The 20,426-nt window shown below is 35.9% G+C and overlaps 1 protein-coding gene across 3 annotated transcripts in view; it reads right to left on the bottom strand.

Annotated features, from left to right (window-relative positions):
- Positions 1 to 3,802: 3,802 nt before the first annotated feature.
- The window catches only part of CERT1 (ceramide transporter 1), a 129,248-nt gene continuing 112,624 nt past the window's right edge, over positions 3,803 to 20,426 (bottom strand). For 2 of the 3 annotated variants that reach the window (XM_032625716.1, XM_032625714.1), the window contains 6 exons: positions 16,178 to 16,310; positions 15,261 to 15,331; positions 12,561 to 12,689; positions 11,882 to 12,011; positions 10,529 to 10,665; positions 3,992 to 7,069 (listed from right to left, as the gene is read on the bottom strand). In XM_032625716.1, coding sequence (XP_032481607.1) covers positions 10,538 to 10,665; positions 11,882 to 12,011; positions 12,561 to 12,689; positions 15,261 to 15,331; positions 16,178 to 16,310 — 591 coding nt within the window. In that variant the 3' untranslated portion in view covers positions 3,992 to 7,069; positions 10,529 to 10,537. Of the gene's footprint in view, positions 3,959 to 3,991; positions 7,070 to 10,528; positions 10,666 to 11,881; positions 12,012 to 12,560; positions 12,690 to 15,260; positions 15,332 to 16,177; positions 16,311 to 20,426 lie in introns of those variants that run through there. The other variant, XM_032625715.1, reaches the window with a different exon arrangement.

Below are 20,426 nucleotides of genomic sequence, written 5' to 3'. Positions count from 1 at the left end.
ACAGACACCGCAGAAATAGAAAGCATTATAAGAGACTACTACAAGCAATTCTATGCCAATAAAGTGGACAACCTGGAAAAAATGGACAAATTCTTAGAAAGGTATAACCTTCCAAGACTGAACCAGGAAGAAACAGAAACTGTGAGCAAACCACTCACAAGTAATGAAATTGAAACTGTGATGAAAAATCTTGCAACAAGCAAAAGTCCAGGACCAGATGGCTTCACAGGTGAATTCTATCAAACACAGAGAAGAGCTAACATCCATCCTTCTCAAACTCTTCCAATAAAGTACAGAGGGAGGAACACTCCCAAACTCATTCTACGAGGCCACCATCACCCTGATACCAAAACCAGACAAAGATACTACAAAAAAGGAAAATTACAGACCAATATCACTGATGAATATAGATGCAAAAATCCTCAACAAAATACTGGCAAACAGAATCCAAAAACACATTAAAAGGATCATACACCATGCTCAAATGGGATTTATCCAGGGATGCAAGGATTCTTCAATATATGCAAATCAATCAATGTGATACACCATATTAACAAATTGAATAAAAACCATATGATTAGCTCAGTAGATGTAGGAAAAGGTTTTGACAAACTTCAATACCCATTTAGGACAAAACCTCTCCAGAAAGTGGGCACAGAGGGAACCTACCTCATCATAATAAAGGCCATATATGACAAACCCACAGCAAACATCACTCTCAATGGTGAAAAACTGAAAGCATTTCCTCTAACATCAGGAATAAGACAAGGATGTACAGTCTCGCCACTCTTACTCAACAGAGGTTTGGAAGTCCTAGCCATAGCAATCAGAGGAGAAAAAGAAATAAAAGGAATACAAATTGGAAAAGAAGAAGTAAAACGGTCACTGTTTGCAGATGACACGATACTATACATAGATAATCCTAAAGATGCCACCAGAAAACTACTAGAGCTAATCAATGAATTTGGTAAAGTTGCAGGATACAAAATAAATGCACAGAAATCTCTTGCATTCCTATACATTAACAATGAAAGATCAGAAAGAGAAATTAAGGAAACAATCCCATTCTCTATTGCAACAAAAAGAATAAAATACCTAGGAATAAACCTAAGGAGGTAAAAGACCTGTACTCAGAAACCTATAAAGACACTGATGAAAGAAATCTAAGATGACACAAACAGATGGAGAGAAATACCATGTTCTTGGATTGGAAGAATCAATATTGTGAAAATGACTATACTAGCCAAAGCAATCTACAGATTCAATACAATCCCCATCAAATTACCAATGGCATTTTTTACGGAACTAGAACAAAAAATCTTAAAATTTGTATGGAGACACAAAAGATCCCGAATAGCCAAAGCAATCTTGAGGGAAAAAAATGGACCTGGAGGAATCAGACTCCCTGACTTCAGACTTTACTACAAAGCTACAGTAATCAAGATAGTATGGTACTGGCATAAAAACAGAAATGTAGAGCAATGGAACAGGATAGAAAGCCCAGAGATAAACCCAAGCATTTTTTTTTTTTTTTTTTTTTTTTTTTTTGCGGTACGCGGGCCTCTCACTGCTGTGGCCTCTCCCATTGCGGAGCAGAGCTCCGGACGCGCAGGCTCAGCGGCCATGGCCCACGGGCCCAGCCGCTCCGCGGCATGTGGGATCCTCCCGGACCGGGGCACGAACCGGTGTCCCCTGCATCAGCAGGCGGACTCTCAACCACTGCGCCACCAGGGAAGCCCTAAACCCAAGCATTTATGGTCAACTAATCTATGACAAAGGAAGCAGGGATATACAATGGAGAAAAGACAGTCTCTTCAATAAGTGGTGCTGGGAAAACTGGACAGCTACATGTAAAAGAATGAAATTAGAACACTCCCTAACACCATACACAAAAATAAACTCAAAATGGATTAAAGACCTAAATGTAAGCCCAGACACCATAAAACTCTTAGAGGAAAATATAGGAAGAACACTCTTTGACATAAATCACAGCAAGATCTTTTTTGACCCACCTCCTAGAGAAATGTAAATAAAAACAAAAATAAACAAATGGGAGCTAGTGAAACTTCAAAGCTTTTGCACAGCAAAGGAAACCATAAACAAGATGAAATGACAACCCTCAGAATGGGAGAAAATATTTGCAAATGAAGCAACTGACAAAGGATTAATTTCCAAAATATACAAGCTGCTCATGTAGCTGAATATCAAAAAAAGAAACAACCCAACCTAAAAATGGGCAGAAGGCCTAGACATTTCTCCAAAAAAGACATACAGATGGCCAAGAAGCACATGAAAGGGTGCTCAACATCACTAATCATTACAGAAATGCAAATCAAAACTACAATGAGCCATCACCTCACACCGGTTAGAATGGGCATCATCAGAAAATCTACAAACAACAAATGCTGGAGAGGGTGCAGAGAAAAGGGAACCCTCTTGCACTGTTGGTGGGAATGTAAACTGATACAGCCACTATGGAGAACGGTATGGGGGTTCCTTAAAGAACTAAAAATAGAATTACCATATGACCCAGCAATCCCACTACTGGGCATATACCCTGAGAAAACCAGAATTCAAAAGGACACGTGCACCCCAATGTTCACTGCAGCACTATTTACAGTCGCCAGGTCAAGGAAGCAACCTAAATGCCCATCGAAAGATGAATGGATAAAGATGTGGTATATATATATATATACTATATATATATATAATATATATATATATATACACACACACACACACATATATATATATATATATCCATACAATGGAATATTACTCAGCCATAAAAAGGAACGAAACTGGGTCATTTGTTTAGACGTGGATGGATCTAGAGACTGTCATATAGAGTGAAGTAAGTCAGAAAGAGAAAAACAAATATCATATATTAATGCATATATGTGGAATCTAGAAAAATGGTACAGATGAACTGATTTGCAAGGCAGAAACAGACACACAGATGTAGAGAACAAACGTATGGACACCAAGGGGGGAAAGTGGGGGGGTGGTGGGTGGTGGTGAGGGTGGGCTGAATTGGGAGATGGGTATTGACATGTATACACTAATATGTATAGAATAGATAACTAATAAGGACCTGCTGTTTAAAAAATAAGGAAAAAAAAGAACTACACCGTATTTACAGGTTATATTCCAAAGCCAAGCCTAAGGCAAAAGCTGCAGTAAGTTAAAAATTGTTCTTGAAAAGCTTCTTAAAAGTGTGCCATGAGGGTGACAATACTATTTCTCTGTCAATAAACCCAACACAACAGCCAGATTTTCTCTCCAGCATCCCCTGAGATTAAGTAGTTGGCTTGTATGTGAGGTCATATTGTTTGTATGGTATTTCTCTTTGAACACCAGGAGAGAAATATGCTCAGTGCCTTTCAATATGGAGGAAACCAACGACCAAGTGAACTGCAAATCCACACTTCCCATCTCATCGTGGTTCTAGGGTGTAAATTCCCTGAGTGTAACAAGTGGAGCTGGCCATATTATTTAAATAAATGAGGGATGATTTTTTTATGGTTAAACGCATATAGCAAACTTTCATGTGTGTATGACTGGCTGGGTTTTAGAAACACCCAGCTGCATACGGCTTCACTCTCTAGCAACTGAAAACAAACTTTTGGACCAGGGTCCATAGTAAAAAAAAAAAAAAAAAAAAAATCATTTAAAACTGTAACCTACTACACACACACACACGTCTGTGTGTGTGTATATACAATACATGCATATACATACATACACACATATATGTAAAAAGGTTCACAAAATATTTACCTTTATTACATCCTATGTATTTGATCTATTCCATTCTGTTCTACTTTCTTAAAATTTTTTTAGGTTGCAACTCAGTAGTTTTCTTGATGCCCAACCGGGTTACAACATACAGTTTGAAGAACATTGAAATGGAGTATTTCAAGCTCTTAACTACTCAGAGAATTATGTAGGGCAGTACCTGGGGGTTAAGAAAAACAATCAAGCAAGCACATTTGTCCATAATATTTTAATACTTTTCCACTTTTAAATACTGGTTTTAATTTTGTGATTGTAACATGGAAGATCCAACTTTATTATTTTTTAAAAACATCACCAGGATCATAAAGCTATTTAGAATACACTCTACACACTCCCAAGGTACTTTAAAATGATTATGTTTTGAGTTTGTAGATGAACAATGACAATAATCCAAATACACTGTCTGTACAACTTGGATCAAATAGTGGTGAAAGTGTTTAACTGGACAAACAACTGATAAGCTTAAAGATAATCAGCACAATTTCACAAGAGAACCAGCTCAGCCCAACTACAATTTTCTCAATAGCAATTGACACTGATGTTGTATAGGAGTACAAATTAGTTGATGAAACTGAACAAATGGGAACCCCATTCCTCCTTTTCCTTCTTTTGTATTCCTACATCCCTCCCAGTCATCCTCTTCCTTGGTCTGGCTACCCCTGTGGCAAACCCAAATCAAGAGCTGCCATGACACCCTCCATCTCAAAATCAGGAGCCCTGAATTACAAGTGAAATACTGTGCTCTCTTGAACTGTACAGTGGGCACTCAGGGACAAAACCCCTCATCACCAATATTTTTCATGTTTCTATCACAGTACAAAAGAGTAACTGAGTAGAAAAGAGAGTAAAATGATATATATTTTTTTTGCTTGGGGAAGAGAAGTAGGAAATAACTGTGGATGAGAAAACATCATGTATATTCAATATGTAGGAATTAGCCTTATGGAAATAATTCTAGAGGGTCTGAATGCTGTCTAAAGGGCTAGTACCTCTCCAAATTTTGATCTCTTTTAAACTCCTTTCATATTCCCCAACTCATTTCTAAATCTGGTTGGGCAGGATTAACCCTAGTGAAGTACCAGTGCAATTACCTGAAGGTAAAATGTATCCTTTACTTTTCTTCTTTTTTTTAATACAAATATTTTTCCTGTAATCATTTACAGAATTGCAAAAGTATATCATTAACATTTAGTGCAAATGCAACTAATGTAGGTTTAGACACTGCTCTGTAAACTTTCCATACCTTTGTAAAATAAAGCTATCCAATTTAGTCATGATAGTACCAGAAATGGCAAACAGAGAAACATTTATAGCGGGCATATAGAATTGTTTTTGAAGATTCCCATCAGTGGCTACTATGGTGAATAAACCTTCCCTCCCCAACCCTCCCATACTCCCAACCCCAATCCCACAACTGATTGTAAAATAAAATACACATTTGAGGTATAAACTTTTCTTTTTTAAACATCACAATATAAAATGTTAACTGGTGATGTAGTAAACTGATAAGATAATTTGTCTTATTTGCCTTAACTAGCATTACCACCATATAGGCACTTTTTCCTTGTAGTCAAATTATGAATAGTATTTTTCTGTAATAAGGCATATTCCATGCACATCATTTAGAGAAAGGTAAATTAAAAAATAGAAAAGATTTATGGAGCATGAAATCTGCGTGCATGTAATGTAAGCATATGTTTTATATGTATTTTCCTCTCTGTACAGACTAATAAATACCACTTTATCTGATGCAAGTAATTCACTTCCAGGATTGTGTATATTAAGTGATCAGACTAATCCCATCATTAAATTATCACCTTGCATTTATCATTAAGACTCCATTACCATGTAGGAAATATATACAGGACATGTTCCACGTGACATGATTTCCTGCTTTACAAAATGGGTCTGGTTTTTGTGTTTCTATAGAGATGAACAAGTCAGCAAAGCATCTACAAAATGCCTCTGATTTACGTAAGCACATTTGTGTATAAACACAGTGAAGATTCTGAAGTGGGCGGTCATTTCTACTTCAATGAGTACCATTCCCTGCCTCTGCTCCATGTTTCAGGGTTTTTCAAAGGGGCCTAAAACTAAAAAAAGTATTTTACGTTTAACTTCTTACAGCAACTAAAGAAAGAATTTCAGTTTGAATCACATGGTCTTCTTTACTGCCCTGTTGAAGTTTCTGATCAAGAGGCAAACAGGAGCGGTGCCCACATTTTCTACGCATATCTCGCAACGTATCTTTTAAACTGACCCAAATTAGAAGAACAACCACGTGTTACTGAATACTAGAAATACAGAATCAAATGCCAAACTCAAACAGTGAGATTTGCTGGAACATGTAATACCGTATATCCTCTCACCAATTTCAGGAAAACATGAGCTCATTTTATTCTGACCGTTTTACCAGAAAGTAGTTTATGCCTATAAGGTTGTACAGATGTTTCTGTTTGGAGGCAGGCAGAACCAATTTAGAAATTACCAAATTGTGTTTGTAACAAACTGAAAAAAATCTGTAGCACACAGTACGCAACTAAAAATACAATAGAAATATAAAGATATCTGGAGAAAAAAATAAAGCTTTTCACTCTTTCTCCATCAGAACCAAAGTTCTTCATGGGAGTAAGACTATAGAAAAGGCGAAATCACAGGTTATTGACAGCCCTCAGTTATTAAGAGACACTTTACATGACAACATGAATTATTATAGAAATCAGCAGCAATGAATTCTATGATTATACAAAGCAAAAATGTCAAAAAATTCTGGACACAGATTTGACTGTAGGCCTATAAAAAGAACCCCATCCAGAAATTTGGTGCACAGAAAGCACATGCCCCATGTGCGTCCAACTTTTGTGCTTTTTCTCTTGTGCACAAAGCCTGGTACAACTGAGGATCTTAGGCCAAACCATAGTAAATTAAAAATTCTGAAAAAGTTTCCAAAAATTAAAGCATCGATTCCTAGTTGTGATTCAAAGTTGATTTTTTTTTTCTCTTCTAGGAGCAAGCAAATAAAAATATAGCCATATACATGTAACTTTACATGTATTTATAGTTATATGCTGAGCGAGGAGATCTAGCAGAAGACAGCTAGTGTTAAGATGTTCAGCTTTGCTATTGCAGTATTTCTTCATTTTTGTACACAAGGCCAAGGTGTTGGGCCATAGACAAGGCTATAGATCCTATGTTCCAGCTTAGAGCATTCAATTTTGTTTTTTAATTTTTTTCCTCCAACATGGAATGTCACACAGCCTTGTTTCAGTCACTGTAGGAAAGAAAATGACAAGTAAAACACTCAGCACTGTATTATTTACTAACAGCTGCAGGACTAACAGAACAGACTCCTCCTACCTTCTGAACTCATGCAATGCACAGAATCTTTATCAAAGTTTATATTTTAAGAATTTTTCACCTTTAAGAATGTAAAATTATTAACTTTACATATTTGAAATTTATCATCAGAAAGGAACAGAAGGTATAAGAAATGTTCTGAAAGTTAGAAAAAATTAAAAAGGGCAATGTGCTACAAGAAGCAAAGAGGGAATCAAGTAGAGGTTTCTGGATCTGTACCTCATAAAGTGGAATTTCCTTCTTCTCAGTGTTCAATAAAAACTATGCTATACAATATCATTTATCAAGAATTAAAAAAATTTATTTAGGCTATGGGAAAGAGGTCTGCCTTATCTTAAGAAATACTGTGTCAAATGAGTTTAAGAGTTTTGACTAAGTTTTAAATATCTTTGGGCCTCATTAACTCTTTATGGAATTTCTCTAAAGATGATACACACTCCTGAAAGTTACTATTTCTCCATCACCAAAATTAAGAATGTTAGCTTTCCTAAGGTTTCAATGCTAGGATCCACTTCATACATACATCTTCCAAAATTATTATGAAACAATTATTACTTTAGGTAAATGAAGATTTATTTTAGGTAAATGAAAATTTGGTTCTCTGCCAGAAAGAAGCTCAATCTGGACTCAAAGGCCAGAGCTAAGTTTTGGCCAGTGAGTCTTTCCAGTTCTATCTTTACACACACACACACACACATGTCCACAAACAATGGTACCATCTCCTTCCTCTAATATGAATTCTTTTCCAAGGATTTTGAGCCCTTCCCTCTAGGTCCACAAAAGAAGAATGTGTACACTCGTGGGCACACACACAGTCAGTCAATAAAACAATGCCCCAAATCCAACAGTTTAGAGGCAAATGCCGTGGACATGTTAGCATGTATTTTGCAAATATTTTCAAAATTATTCTTCTCAAACATAGTTGAGAGCATGTTTTATTATATAACTGCATTCTGATTTCTTTTGCTTAATACCCAGTTATATTTTCTACCCTTCTCTGCAAGGCTGAAGGTAAAGGTGAAGAGGGAAAACAGATAGAGCTGCAAGCTTGGTCTTGGTTCGAGCAAACAGCAACTCTAGAAATCTTAAGGCTGTGGGGAGAGATGCACAGCTAAGTAAGGTGACAAGCCTGATGCCATCGTGTGGCATCACGTTTTCAGTGTATTTGATAAATACGGTGCAGTGACAGAATCAATAAGAAGCTATGTGTCCAGATCGAGCCACAACAATTCTGAAGTACAAGATATCCTAAAAACAGTGCATTTTGGCAGTGCATTTATGCTTTAAGAGAATCCCTCAAAGGTCAGGCTTTGTCCCAAACACTAACCATTCAGAGAAGTAAGACTAGAACCTGTTTAACATTTTCATGTAACCTGTTTTCCTGGGAAAAGCTACATATCTGGGACATCAATGCACTAACCCTTGTGTTCGTGTCTGAAAATAAATTTAGGCTTTGAGTTTTGTTTTTTTAAGAAATAGCACACTATAAACATTATCAGAAACCAGACTTAATTAAAAGTATAATCACTACAGTTGACCCTTGAACAACATGGCTTTGAACTGCGCACATCCAACTACATGCAAATTCTTTTCAGTACTACACGATCTGGGGTTGGTTGAATCCTCGATGCAGAGGCACCTAGGACATGGAGGGCGGACTGTAAGTCATACTCGATTTTCATCTGTGCAGGGGGCCAGCGCTCCTGACCCCCACGACATTCATGCGTCAACTGTATATGGTTATTAACTATATTATTTTTATCTAAAGAAATTGACTCAAGAATATAAATTTCTCAGCAAATGATTTAACAGTCAATGTAGGTGAGCATGAAGGACGGTCATAAGCACTTACTGCTTGTGAATTATACTTTGGTAATATCTATTACAAATTTAAATGTTAACACTCAGAGAGTTTCACAGAAATTGAATTATACAAATGGTTTTCAAATGGATGAAAAGATGCTCAAATTCATTTGTAACAAGAGGACTATGACAGTTATTTTTTGGCCATGCCACGTGGCTTGTGGAATCTCAGTTCCCCGACCAGGGATTCTGGAATCCTAACCACTAGGCCACCAGGGAACTCCCAAGAGGACCACAATTTAAACTACACTGGGAGAGTATTTTTCACCTATCAAGTTGGAAAAAAATCAGAAAGTTTTATTTCATACATTGTGTGAGAGGGTCAGAGAAACAGGCATTCCAACATGTTATTGCTGGTGAGATGGTAAATTAATACAACCTCTACAGAGGCCAATATCTAAATTACAGATGCACAAGCCCCCCAGAAGTGCCAGCAGTGTCACATCTAGTAATTTACCCACATACAAAATGACATATGGATATGACTGCAATACTGTGTGCTCTAGCAAAAATTAGAAACAACTTTAACATCTACAAATGGAGAATTGGTTAGATAAATTGTGTACATCCATACAAATGGGATTCTACATAGCCATAAACAAAGAATAAAGCAGCTCTGCACCAATATGGAAAGACCTTCGAGATAAAGCATATGCAGAAGCAAGATGCAGAACCCTGAGTAGAGTATGCAATTTCTTTCAATAACAATAAGTGTATGTGTGGGAGGAATACACTTGTATTTGCTTATTCAGGTGAAAATGAAACATCTCTGGAAAGACACAAGAACATATTCACAGCAGTTATACACTTGTGTGCGTGTGTGGGGGGGCAAGTGTGGTGGTGCAGAACTGGGTGAGCAGGGGACTGGGGATGAATTTTACTGCGTATCTTTTCATACTTTTGACTTCTGAACCATGTTAACATGTCACTCATTTAAGAAAAATTAAAGAGTTCAGCTCCTTGCACAAAGACAGTCAGTGCAGCATTATTTGACAGTAGAAATATGGAACCAACCAGACATTAACATGGGACAGTGGTTAATAAATTCTGCAACATTTATACAACAGATGTTAAAAGAATGAGATGGTTTTGTATGTCTCATATCTTTATATGGACTAACAGTCAAGATATATTAAGTAGAAAAAGCAAGCTGCAAGATAATGCTTTGAAGAAAAAATTTTTAGATATATGTCAATACATATGTACAAGTCTGGAAGAATATACAACAAACGTAACACTAATTTCTGGGAAGGGAGAAACATAGGGGATTTGTACTTCTGAAATTTTATAGTTCTATAATATTAAAATTTCCTTCAATTAAGCAGACACTATCTAACATAAACAGAAAAAATAATGAAAAATTAAGTTTTAAAGGCTATAAAAACTACAACTCTTCACATCTGGAAACATCATGTAAAAGAAACTACTTTCAAAAACTAACTTGTAATGTCTGCAGAGCCATATTAGTCTATAAAGTTTAAAAAAAAGAATAACATATATTTTCCAGTACCTGTTAATACTAGAACAAAATAGGTTTTCCTGCAGTTTTTTCTTGTACGTAAGAAGTAAAACGTTTTAGAAACTTTGGATACTCTCGCTTTGCCACTGCCCTTAACACTGAGGCTGGTGCCCATCCTCCAGGGTTTACTGTGAGACAAAGGAAAATGAAAACTGTTAAGATAATTCTCCAAATACACGTAAAGCACTCATTTTGTTCCTTTGTTTTTTAAAAATTCCTCACATTGAAAAAGCATCTCTTAAAAGTCTTGACCACTCAGTACTTAGTACTGTACTAACCACCAGATGAGAACAGATAACAAATAAGAAAGCATTTATTACTGTTCTGAAATGTTCTTGGTTCCCTAAATTATAAGTAAATACTAGTATAGCAACACTTTAGGTTACTTAAGGCAGATTTATTCAATGAACTCTACTATAATCAAATAGTAGCTTGCTCAGGCATAGTTGTCTCTTTAAACATACTAGCTGTGATGGCCCTGTAATAAAGAAGGCTTGAAGTTTTATTAGAGGGACTCCAGTAACTACTGCAGGTAGGAAATAGGTGTAGCAAGGAACCATAACAAGTGATAAACAGGGCTGTCCAGCAGAAGGCCGATGTGAAATAAGTCACTAGCAACTAAGAAAGAAGCAGGGAGCAAAGATTCAGAAAACTAAAAAGCCTGACAACAAGAAAAAGAACTGTTCACCTGAAACATAATATTTTATATCAACTATTATTTCAATTAAAAACAAAAACACACACAAAAAACCAAAATTATAAAGTAAAAAAGAAGAAAACTATTTCCAGTAATCCAACAACCAAGCAACAATTCAATATTAACATTTTGTTGTATTTCTTTCCAACTTTTCACATATATATTCTTTTAAAAATTACTGAAATGGTATTTTATATGCTTTTTCTCACCCCACTTAACATTATTTTGTAAACATTTTTCTAAATCACTAAATGGTCTTTGAAAATTTGGGAAGAAAAAGAAGTATTAATTTTCTTTCTCACTGTTGCTTATTTTCCTAATTACACATATTCTGTTAGGCAAATATCTAGTAAAACAGTTCTTAAAACCAATAATATGTAATAGTGATCTAAAGATGAAGTTTAAAAATTTACCTATCCAGCCCCAGCTTCAGAAATTCTGATACAGCAGTTATTCAGACATGTATATTTTGAAAGATTCCCAATAATTTTGATATACATCTCTCCAAATTAAAAATTACTAAATCTAAAGGATAAAAACTAAAAAGACATTTATAAATGGTATTTTTCCAAACTGTCAGTTATCATGTAGATCACAATAAAAACATCCATATTCCCAAGTAGCAAAAACAAAACCAAAATACATACCATTAGCTACATATGTAATCTTGCATAGAATGTTGTCCCTGCTAATCTCCTGGTTTCCCTCTGGCGGGCTTACCAAGGTTTGACAAATCATAGCAATATTTATTTTGGCACGGACACATCGATTGTTTAGCTGCCAAAACAAAAAGTAAAAACAAAACACCAGTGTAGAAGATACCCAGTATTTTGTAACCTCTTCTGGTCTAATTCTACATTAGATTAACCAAAACCGTAACTCATCTACATCTCCCACAAAATCTCATAAGCACTAATAAAGAATACATGCCAAGCTGATACGACACCAGGAATGGTTTTCCGCCCCCTCTTATGTAGTAAAAGGAGCTAAACCAAGGTAGAAACCACAGAGGTTTTGCCAGTAGTTGATCATGGCTTGAGAGACAACTGTGAGAAATAGCCTACCTATACTACCCATTCAGCTGTCTCATCTAACCTCAGGAGGAAAGGAAAACAACCCTGCTGGGATGCTCATGGCCATGACTGTTGCCCTCAGATAACACAGTGGCTATACTCTTCCAAGAAGCCAACTTTAATAAACAAAAATGTAAGAAGCATTTTCAAATCAATTATCTCTGTATGTGTGGTATGCGTTTATCATTTTTGCCCTGTGTTGTATATTTAGCTTTGTATTGTACAATTATACACATTTATACAATGTACTTACAGGAGCACTGCTGTGATCCACAGAAAAATTACAAACTATCCAAGTTTCCGGGTCATTTTCAGTCAAGGCTGGTATCTTTCGAATGGCAGAAAGATATAATACATCCCGCTGAGAAGCAGGCCACACTCTCTGTGGAAGAAGTACAAATCTTTTGAAAATTTGAACTACTTTTTTTTTTTTTTTTGGCCGCACCACGTGGCATGCAGGATCTTAGTTCCCTGACCAGCAATTGAACCTGCACCCCCTGCAGCGGAAGCTCGGAGTCTTAAACCACTGGACCGCCAGGGAAGTCCCCAAAATTTGAACTACTTTTTATTTATATATAATATGGAACTAACAAAGAAACAAGTGTAAAACTAATAAATGCCTTTAAGGTAACATCTGTCAAATTTTAAATGGAAAGCACCCACCAAAGGATTGATTATGAACACTGAGTTAAAGGCTTTGAAGAACATACCAAAGGAATAATGTTCTGCTATTTCTTTTTTTCTTTTTAAAATGTTTATTTATTTATTTGGCTGCTCCGGGTCTTAGTTGTGGCACGCAGGCATGTGGGATCTAGTTCCCCAACCAGGGATCCAACCCCAGCCTCCCTGCATTGGGAGTGAGGAGTCTTAACAACTGGACCACCAGGGAAGACCCTATTTTTCCTTCTTTTTAAATTTGGTAATATATATGTAACATAAAATGATATAAATAATTTTTTTTTTTTTTTGCTGTATGCGGGCCTCTCACTATCGCGGCCTCTCTTGTTGCGGAGCACAGGCTCCAGACGCGCAGGCTCAGTAGTTGTGGCTCATGGGCCTAGTTGCTCCGCGGCACGCGGGATCCTCCCAGACCAGGGCTCGAACCCATGTCCCCTGCATTGGCAGGTAGACTCTCAACCACTGTGCCACCAGGGAAGCCCCACTTTTAAGTATAGTATTAAACCTCTGTTTCAACTGTTCAGAGCGAAGATTTTAAAAGCAAGTATATTAGGGAAAGAGCATGCTCCTTTGATATCATAACCATATTTAAAGAATTCCAAACCAGTAATTTAATCTTCCAACTTCATACTGTTGGAATGACATGGAACCTAGGTCTCTGAAAACTGGGACTATGTACTTTTAAATGAGAGAAAATATGCACAGGGTCTTTCCCGATTGCTGAATTTAATAAATCGCCAACAACTCAGTGTCAATACAACACAAAGCATTTGCAAAGTGAAACGGTTCATCTTTTAAAGATACAAAGTTTCATTAAGTTGATGAAAGTAGTGCTGGGCAAATGTATGTGAAGCCAGTAATAAATGAAAATGTGGCCATATTAGAACTAATGGATACAAATCCACAAGGATGATGATAAGACATAAATTTAAATAGTGAGAATGACAAATATCAAGAGATGAGAAGCTCTTTTTAAGACCATATTATAAAAGAAGCCAAATTTAAAAAGAAAGATGTTGAATAGTTATTGGATTTTGTTGAAAAAATTATGCCAGGACAAGTCATTTATTCAAATAATTACAACTGTAACTTAAATTTTGTTACATATAAAGTACATTATTTTAATAATTTTTAGTTTTATTTTTCCAGAAATAATCCTAATATAATCTATATAGTCCTCCCCTCCATCTACTATTTACCAAGTGAAGTACTCTCAGCAGACCATTTTCCAGGATCAATTATCTTCACAGAATAAGAGTCTTCTGATTCTAAATGACCGGTCATTTATTTGCATTGCAAATTACAGGACAACTAATATTTTAAAGTCTACTAAATTTTAGACTTCACTTTTGACCCCCCTCAATCAGTAGGTTGAAACAGAATCTTCATTGTTATACATTTCTTGAGTAGCTGTTATGTAAAAGGAAGCCTAGGTCATAGTCGTTAAATATAAGATGCCTCAGATGATAAGACTGAGCTCAAGATATACACAGCAAACCTAAAATATTTTCAAATATTCAGCTCAGTTAAAAATTATTTTAAAAAAGAAAAATGAAGTACTTACTGAATTATCATGTTTCTTATATAACATACAATATTGTTTTTGGTAGATCTCTACAAATTTTTAATTTATTTTATTATTGTTTATTCAATATAATATTTGGCTATTTTCAGAGAGGAAACAGAGCAGAATAAGATAAATATTCTATAATTTAAATATCTGCATTAACAGAGGAAGAAATGAAGTGAAAGGCAACCAATTTAAATAACAATGTTTCTTTGTGCTCTCGTGTATGACCATCCTCTCAATAGCTGATGCTCAGCAATTTTCCCTTGATGTCAGATAATCCACTTAGATCACCTTTACTTCTGAGTCTTAACATAGACTAATAACATACTTTGCATTTCCTTATTATTCTCACAGGAAACTGATTCACTTTCATATTTGGTAATTCATCTATCTCCTCTAGAGACTAGATGCTAGAAAAACATTTAAGTGGATTTTCGTACTTTCTTGTTCAGACTTAAAAGTTTGCGGAACTAACTGTACATCTTTGTCAAACACACTGTTTCTGGATATTTCTCAGGTTCTTATTTTCACCCATTTCTGCTTTAAATGAACTGAAATTACCTTTCAAATACATGAAATTCATGAATTATTAATAAAGTCTTTAAATCTTTTGTGGCACTTAATTTCCTTGCAAATTTTACTTTAGAGAATTTATGTTTCTGTTTGAACTACGCTGGAATCCTTTTGGGATGAAAAGATATTTACCTTGTGCGTTTGATAAATGATGATTGCATTATCAGCTAATGTTTCCACCACATGAAAGTTTTCTATAGTTGCTGCAATGAAGAAAAAATGTTAGTAGTCAAAAAAGATATATTACCTTTTCCCAGAATGTGATTATTGAGAAAGTCAATTACGAATGGACATTATAGTAAAATGAACAGGATCCTGCCCTACATAGGCTAAGTCCAAATGGAAAGCGGTTTAGTATTAGGGCTACAGGTGGTGGCTGTGAGACCTAATCACCAGGAAATCTCATTAGCTTCCATCGCAAGAAAGCAATTCTAATCACCATTTCATTACTAGGGCACAAATTATTCCCTAACACTATGGCCCCTCCCCTCCCTATAATCCTTAATTTATTGAAGCTGAATAAACTGTTCTATTTAGGTTTAGGTGACTATGTTTGTGAGAGTGTCAAACTGCCATTGATAAACATGTTGTTCAGAAGTACCCATATTTATGAAATTTGATGCCTGAGGGGATCAAATAACTCTAAACAAACCACAGCAGGATTCATCTACAATTTATGATGGAAACAAAACAGTCTAGGAAAAGAGAAGATGATAAAACAGAAACCTTTTATTTTAGTCCTGGCTTTTTCAATAATTAGTTCTGTGATCTATGACAAGTCACTTGAGCTATCTGAATTTTACTTTATTACCTACCTATCACACAGGATCATTGAGGTAGCAGATCAAATGCTATACCTTACTGAGAAGCATTCTGTACAGTGAAAAGCTCTATTTAAATGTAAGGTATTATCAGTTCCCTATACGATTCTCCAGATATTTTCTATATTGACTTTGTAAACCATAGATCAGATGTAGAAAGCCAGGTTAGATTAGGTATTAAATTCAAACTAATAATTTTATCAAAATATACTAATAATGGCAGCTTACTTTCCCAATCATTGCGAACATCAACATTCCAGAAGTAATTGCAGACCTCATGTCCTGTGACACCTTTAACTGCATGGGTAGCTTTCAAAGGATCCAAAACAATCCCGTTTTCTTCTACTTCTCTTCTGTATACCTAGAGGATATATTTTAAAACACGTTAATACATATTGATAATTAACTTAAATGTAAATGGATTAAATGCTTCAACCAAAAGACACAGACTGGCTGAATGGATACGAAAAACAAGACCTGTATATATGCTGTCTACGGTCTGAAGAGACCTACTTCAGACCTAGGGACACATACAGACTGAAAGTGAGGGGGTGGGAAAAGATATTCCATGTAAATGGAAATCAAAAGAAAGCTGGAGTAGCAATTCTCATATCAGATAAAAATAGACTTTAAAATAAAGACTATTACAAGAGACAAAGAAGGACACTACATAATGATCAAGGGATCAATCCAAGAAGGTATAACAATTGTAAATATTTATGTACCCAACATAGGAGCACCTCAACACATAAGGCAAATGCTAACAGCCATAAAAGGGGAAATTGACAGTAACACAATCATAGTAGGGGACTTTAACACCCCACTTTCACCAATGGACAGATCATCCAAAATGAAAATAAATAAGGACACACAAGCTTTAAATGATACATTAAACAAGATGGACTTAATTGATATTTATAGGACATTCCAACCAAAAACAACAGAATACACTTTCTTCTCAAGTGCTCATGGAACATTCTCTAGAACAGATCATATCTTGGGTCACAAATCAAGCCCTGGTAAATTTAAGAAAATTGAAATCGTATCAAGTACCTTTTCTGACCACAATGCTATGAGACTAGATACCAATTACAGGAAAAAATCTGTAAAAAATACAAACACATGGAGGCTACACAATACACTACTTAATAACCAAGAGATCACTGAAGAAATCAAAGAGAAAATCAAAAATACCTAGAAACAAATGACAATGAAAACATGACAACCCAAAACCTATGGGATGCAGCAAAAGCAGTTCTAAGAGGGAAGTTTATAGCAATACAATCCTACCTGAAGAAACAAGAAACATCTCAAATAAACAACCTAACCTTAAACCTAAAGCAATTAGAGAAAGAAGAACAAAAAAAAAAAAACCCCGAAGTTAGCAGAAGGAAAGAAATCATAAAGATCAGCTCAGAAATAAAAGAAAAAGAAATGAAGGAAACAATAGGGAAGATCAATAAAACTAAAAGCTGGCTCTTTGAGAAGATAAACAAAATTGATAATCCATTAGCCAAACTCATCAAGAAAAAAAGGGAGAAGACTCAAATCAATAGAATTAGAAATGAAAAAGGAGAAGTAACAACTGACACTGCAGAAATACAAAGGATCGTGAGAGATTACTACAATCAACTATATGCCAACAAAATGGACAATCTGGAAGAAATGGACAAATTCTTTGAAAAGCACAACCTTCAGAGACTGAACCAGGAAGAAATAGAAAATATAAACAGACCAATCACAAGCACTGAAATTGAAACTGTGATTAAAAATCTTCCAACAAACAAAAGTCCAGGACCAGAAGGCTCACAGGCGAATTCTATCAAACATCTGGAGGAGAGCTAACACCTATCCTTCTCAAACTCTTCCAAAATACAGCACAGGGAGGGACACTCCCAAACTCATTCTACGAGGCCACCATCACCCTGATACCAAAACCAGACAAAGGTGTCACAAAGAAAGAGAACTACAGGCCAATACGACTTATGAATACAGATGCAAAAATCCTCAACAAAATACAAGCAAACAGAATCCAACAGGACATTAAAAGGATCATACACCATGATGATCAAGTGGGGTTTATCCCAGGAATGCAAGGATTCTGCAATAAACACAAATCAATCAATGTGATACACCATATTAACAAATTGAAGGAGAAAAATCATATGATCATCTCAATAGATGCAGAAAAGGCTTTTGACAAAATTCAACACCCATTTATAATAAAAATCCTCCAGAAAGTAGGCATAGAGGGAACTTACCTCAACATAATAAAGGCCAGATATGACAAACACACAGCCAACATCATTCTCAATGGTGAAAAACCGAAACCATCTCCACTAAGATCAGGAACAAGACAAGGTTGCCCACTCTCACCACTATTATTCAACATAGTTTTGGAAGTTTTAGCCACAGCAATCAGAGAAGAAAAAGAAATAAAAGGAATCCAAATCGGAAAAGAAGAAGTAAAGCTGTCACTGTTTGCAGATGACATGATACTATCCATAGAGGAATCCTGAAGATGCTACCAGAAAACTACTTGAGCTAATCAATGAATTTGGTAGAGTAGCAGGATACAAAATTAATGCACAGAAATCTCTTGCATTCCTATCCACTAATGATGAAAAATCTGAAAGAGAAATTACGGAAACACTCCCATTTACCACTGCAACAAAAAGAATAAAATACCTAGGAATAAACCTACTGAAGGAGACAAAAGACCTGTACGCAGAAAACTATATGTCACTGATGGGAGAAATTAAAGATGATACAAATAGATGGAGAGATATACCATGTTCTTGGATTGGAAGAATCAACACTGTGAAAATGACTATACTACCCAAAGACTACAGATTCAATGCAATCCCTATCAAGCTACCAATGGCATTTTTCACAAAACTAGAACAAAAAATTTCACAATTTGCATGGAAACACAAAAGACCCCAAATAGCCAAAGCAATCTTGAGAAAGAAAAATGGAGCTGTTGGAATCAGGCCCCCGGACTTCAGACTATACTACCTAGCTACAGTAATCAAGACAGTATGGTACTGGCACAAAAACAGAAATATAGATCAATGGAACAGGATAGAAAGCCCAGAGATAAACCCATGCACATATGGTCACCTTATTTTTGATAAAGGAGGCAAGAATATACAATGGAGAAAAGAGAGACAGCCTCTTCAATAAGTGGTGCTGGGAAAACTGGACAGCTACATGTAGAAGAATGAAATTAGAACACTCCCTAACACCATACACAAAAATAAACTCAAAAACGATTAAAGACCTAAATGTAAGGCCAGACACTATCAAACTCTTAGAGGAAAACATAGGCAGAACACTCTCTGACATTAATCATAGCAAGATCCTTTTTGACCCACCTTCTAGAGACATGGAATAAAAACAAAAATAAACAAATGGGATCTTATGAAACTTAAAAGCTTTTGCACAGCAAAGGAAACCATAAAGAAGACGAAAAGACAACCCTCACAATGGGAGAAAATATTTGCAAATGAAGCAACTGACAAAGGATTAACCTCCAAAATTTACAAGCAGCTCATGCAACTCAACATCAAAAAAACAAACAACACAATCCAAAAATGGGCAGAACTAAATAGACATTTCTCCAAAGAAGATATACAAACTGCCAACAAACACATGAAAGAATGCTCAACATCACTAGTCATTAGAGAAATTCAAATCAATACCACAATGAGGTATCACCTCACACCAGTCAGAATGGCCATCATCAAAAAAATCTACAAAGAATAAATTCTGGAGAGGCTGTGGAGGGAAGGGAACCCACTTACACTGTTGGTGGGAATGTAAATTGATACAGCCACTATGGAGAACAGTATGGAGGTTCCTTAAAAAACTACAAATAGAACTACCATATGACCCAGCAATCCCACTACTGGGTATATACCCCGAGAAAACCATAATTCAGAGTCATGTAACACAATGTTCATTGCAGCTCTATTTAAAATAGCCAGGACATGGAAGCAACCTAATTGTCCACTGACGGATGAATGGATAAAGAAGATGTGGCACATATACATATAATGGAATATTACTCAGCCATAAAAAGAAACGAAATTGAGTTATTTGTAGTGAGGTGGATGGACCTAGAGTCTGTCATACAGAGTGAAGTAAGTGAGAAAGAGAAAAACAAATACCATATGTTAACACATACATATGGAATCTAAAAAAAAAAAAAAAAAGGTTCTGAAGAACCTAGGGGCAGAACAGGAATAAAGACGCAGACATAGAGAATGGACTTGAGGACACGGGGAGGGGGAAGGGTAAGCTGCGATGAAGTGAGAGAGTGTCATGGACTTATAAATACTACCAAATGTAAAATAGATAGCTAGTGGGAAGCAGCCACATAGCACAGGGAGATCATCTTGGTCCTTTGTGACCACCTAGAGGGGTGGAATAGGGAGGGTGGGAGGGAGATGCAAGAGGGAGGAGATATGGATAT

This window comes from Phocoena sinus, chromosome 3 (genome assembly GCF_008692025.1).
Source record: "Phocoena sinus isolate mPhoSin1 chromosome 3, mPhoSin1.pri, whole genome shotgun sequence".
NCBI lineage: Eukaryota > Metazoa > Chordata > Mammalia > Artiodactyla > Phocoenidae > Phocoena > Phocoena sinus.
The sequence above is the reverse complement of the archived record's forward strand: the minus strand, read 5'-3'. Positions and strand labels throughout refer to the sequence as shown.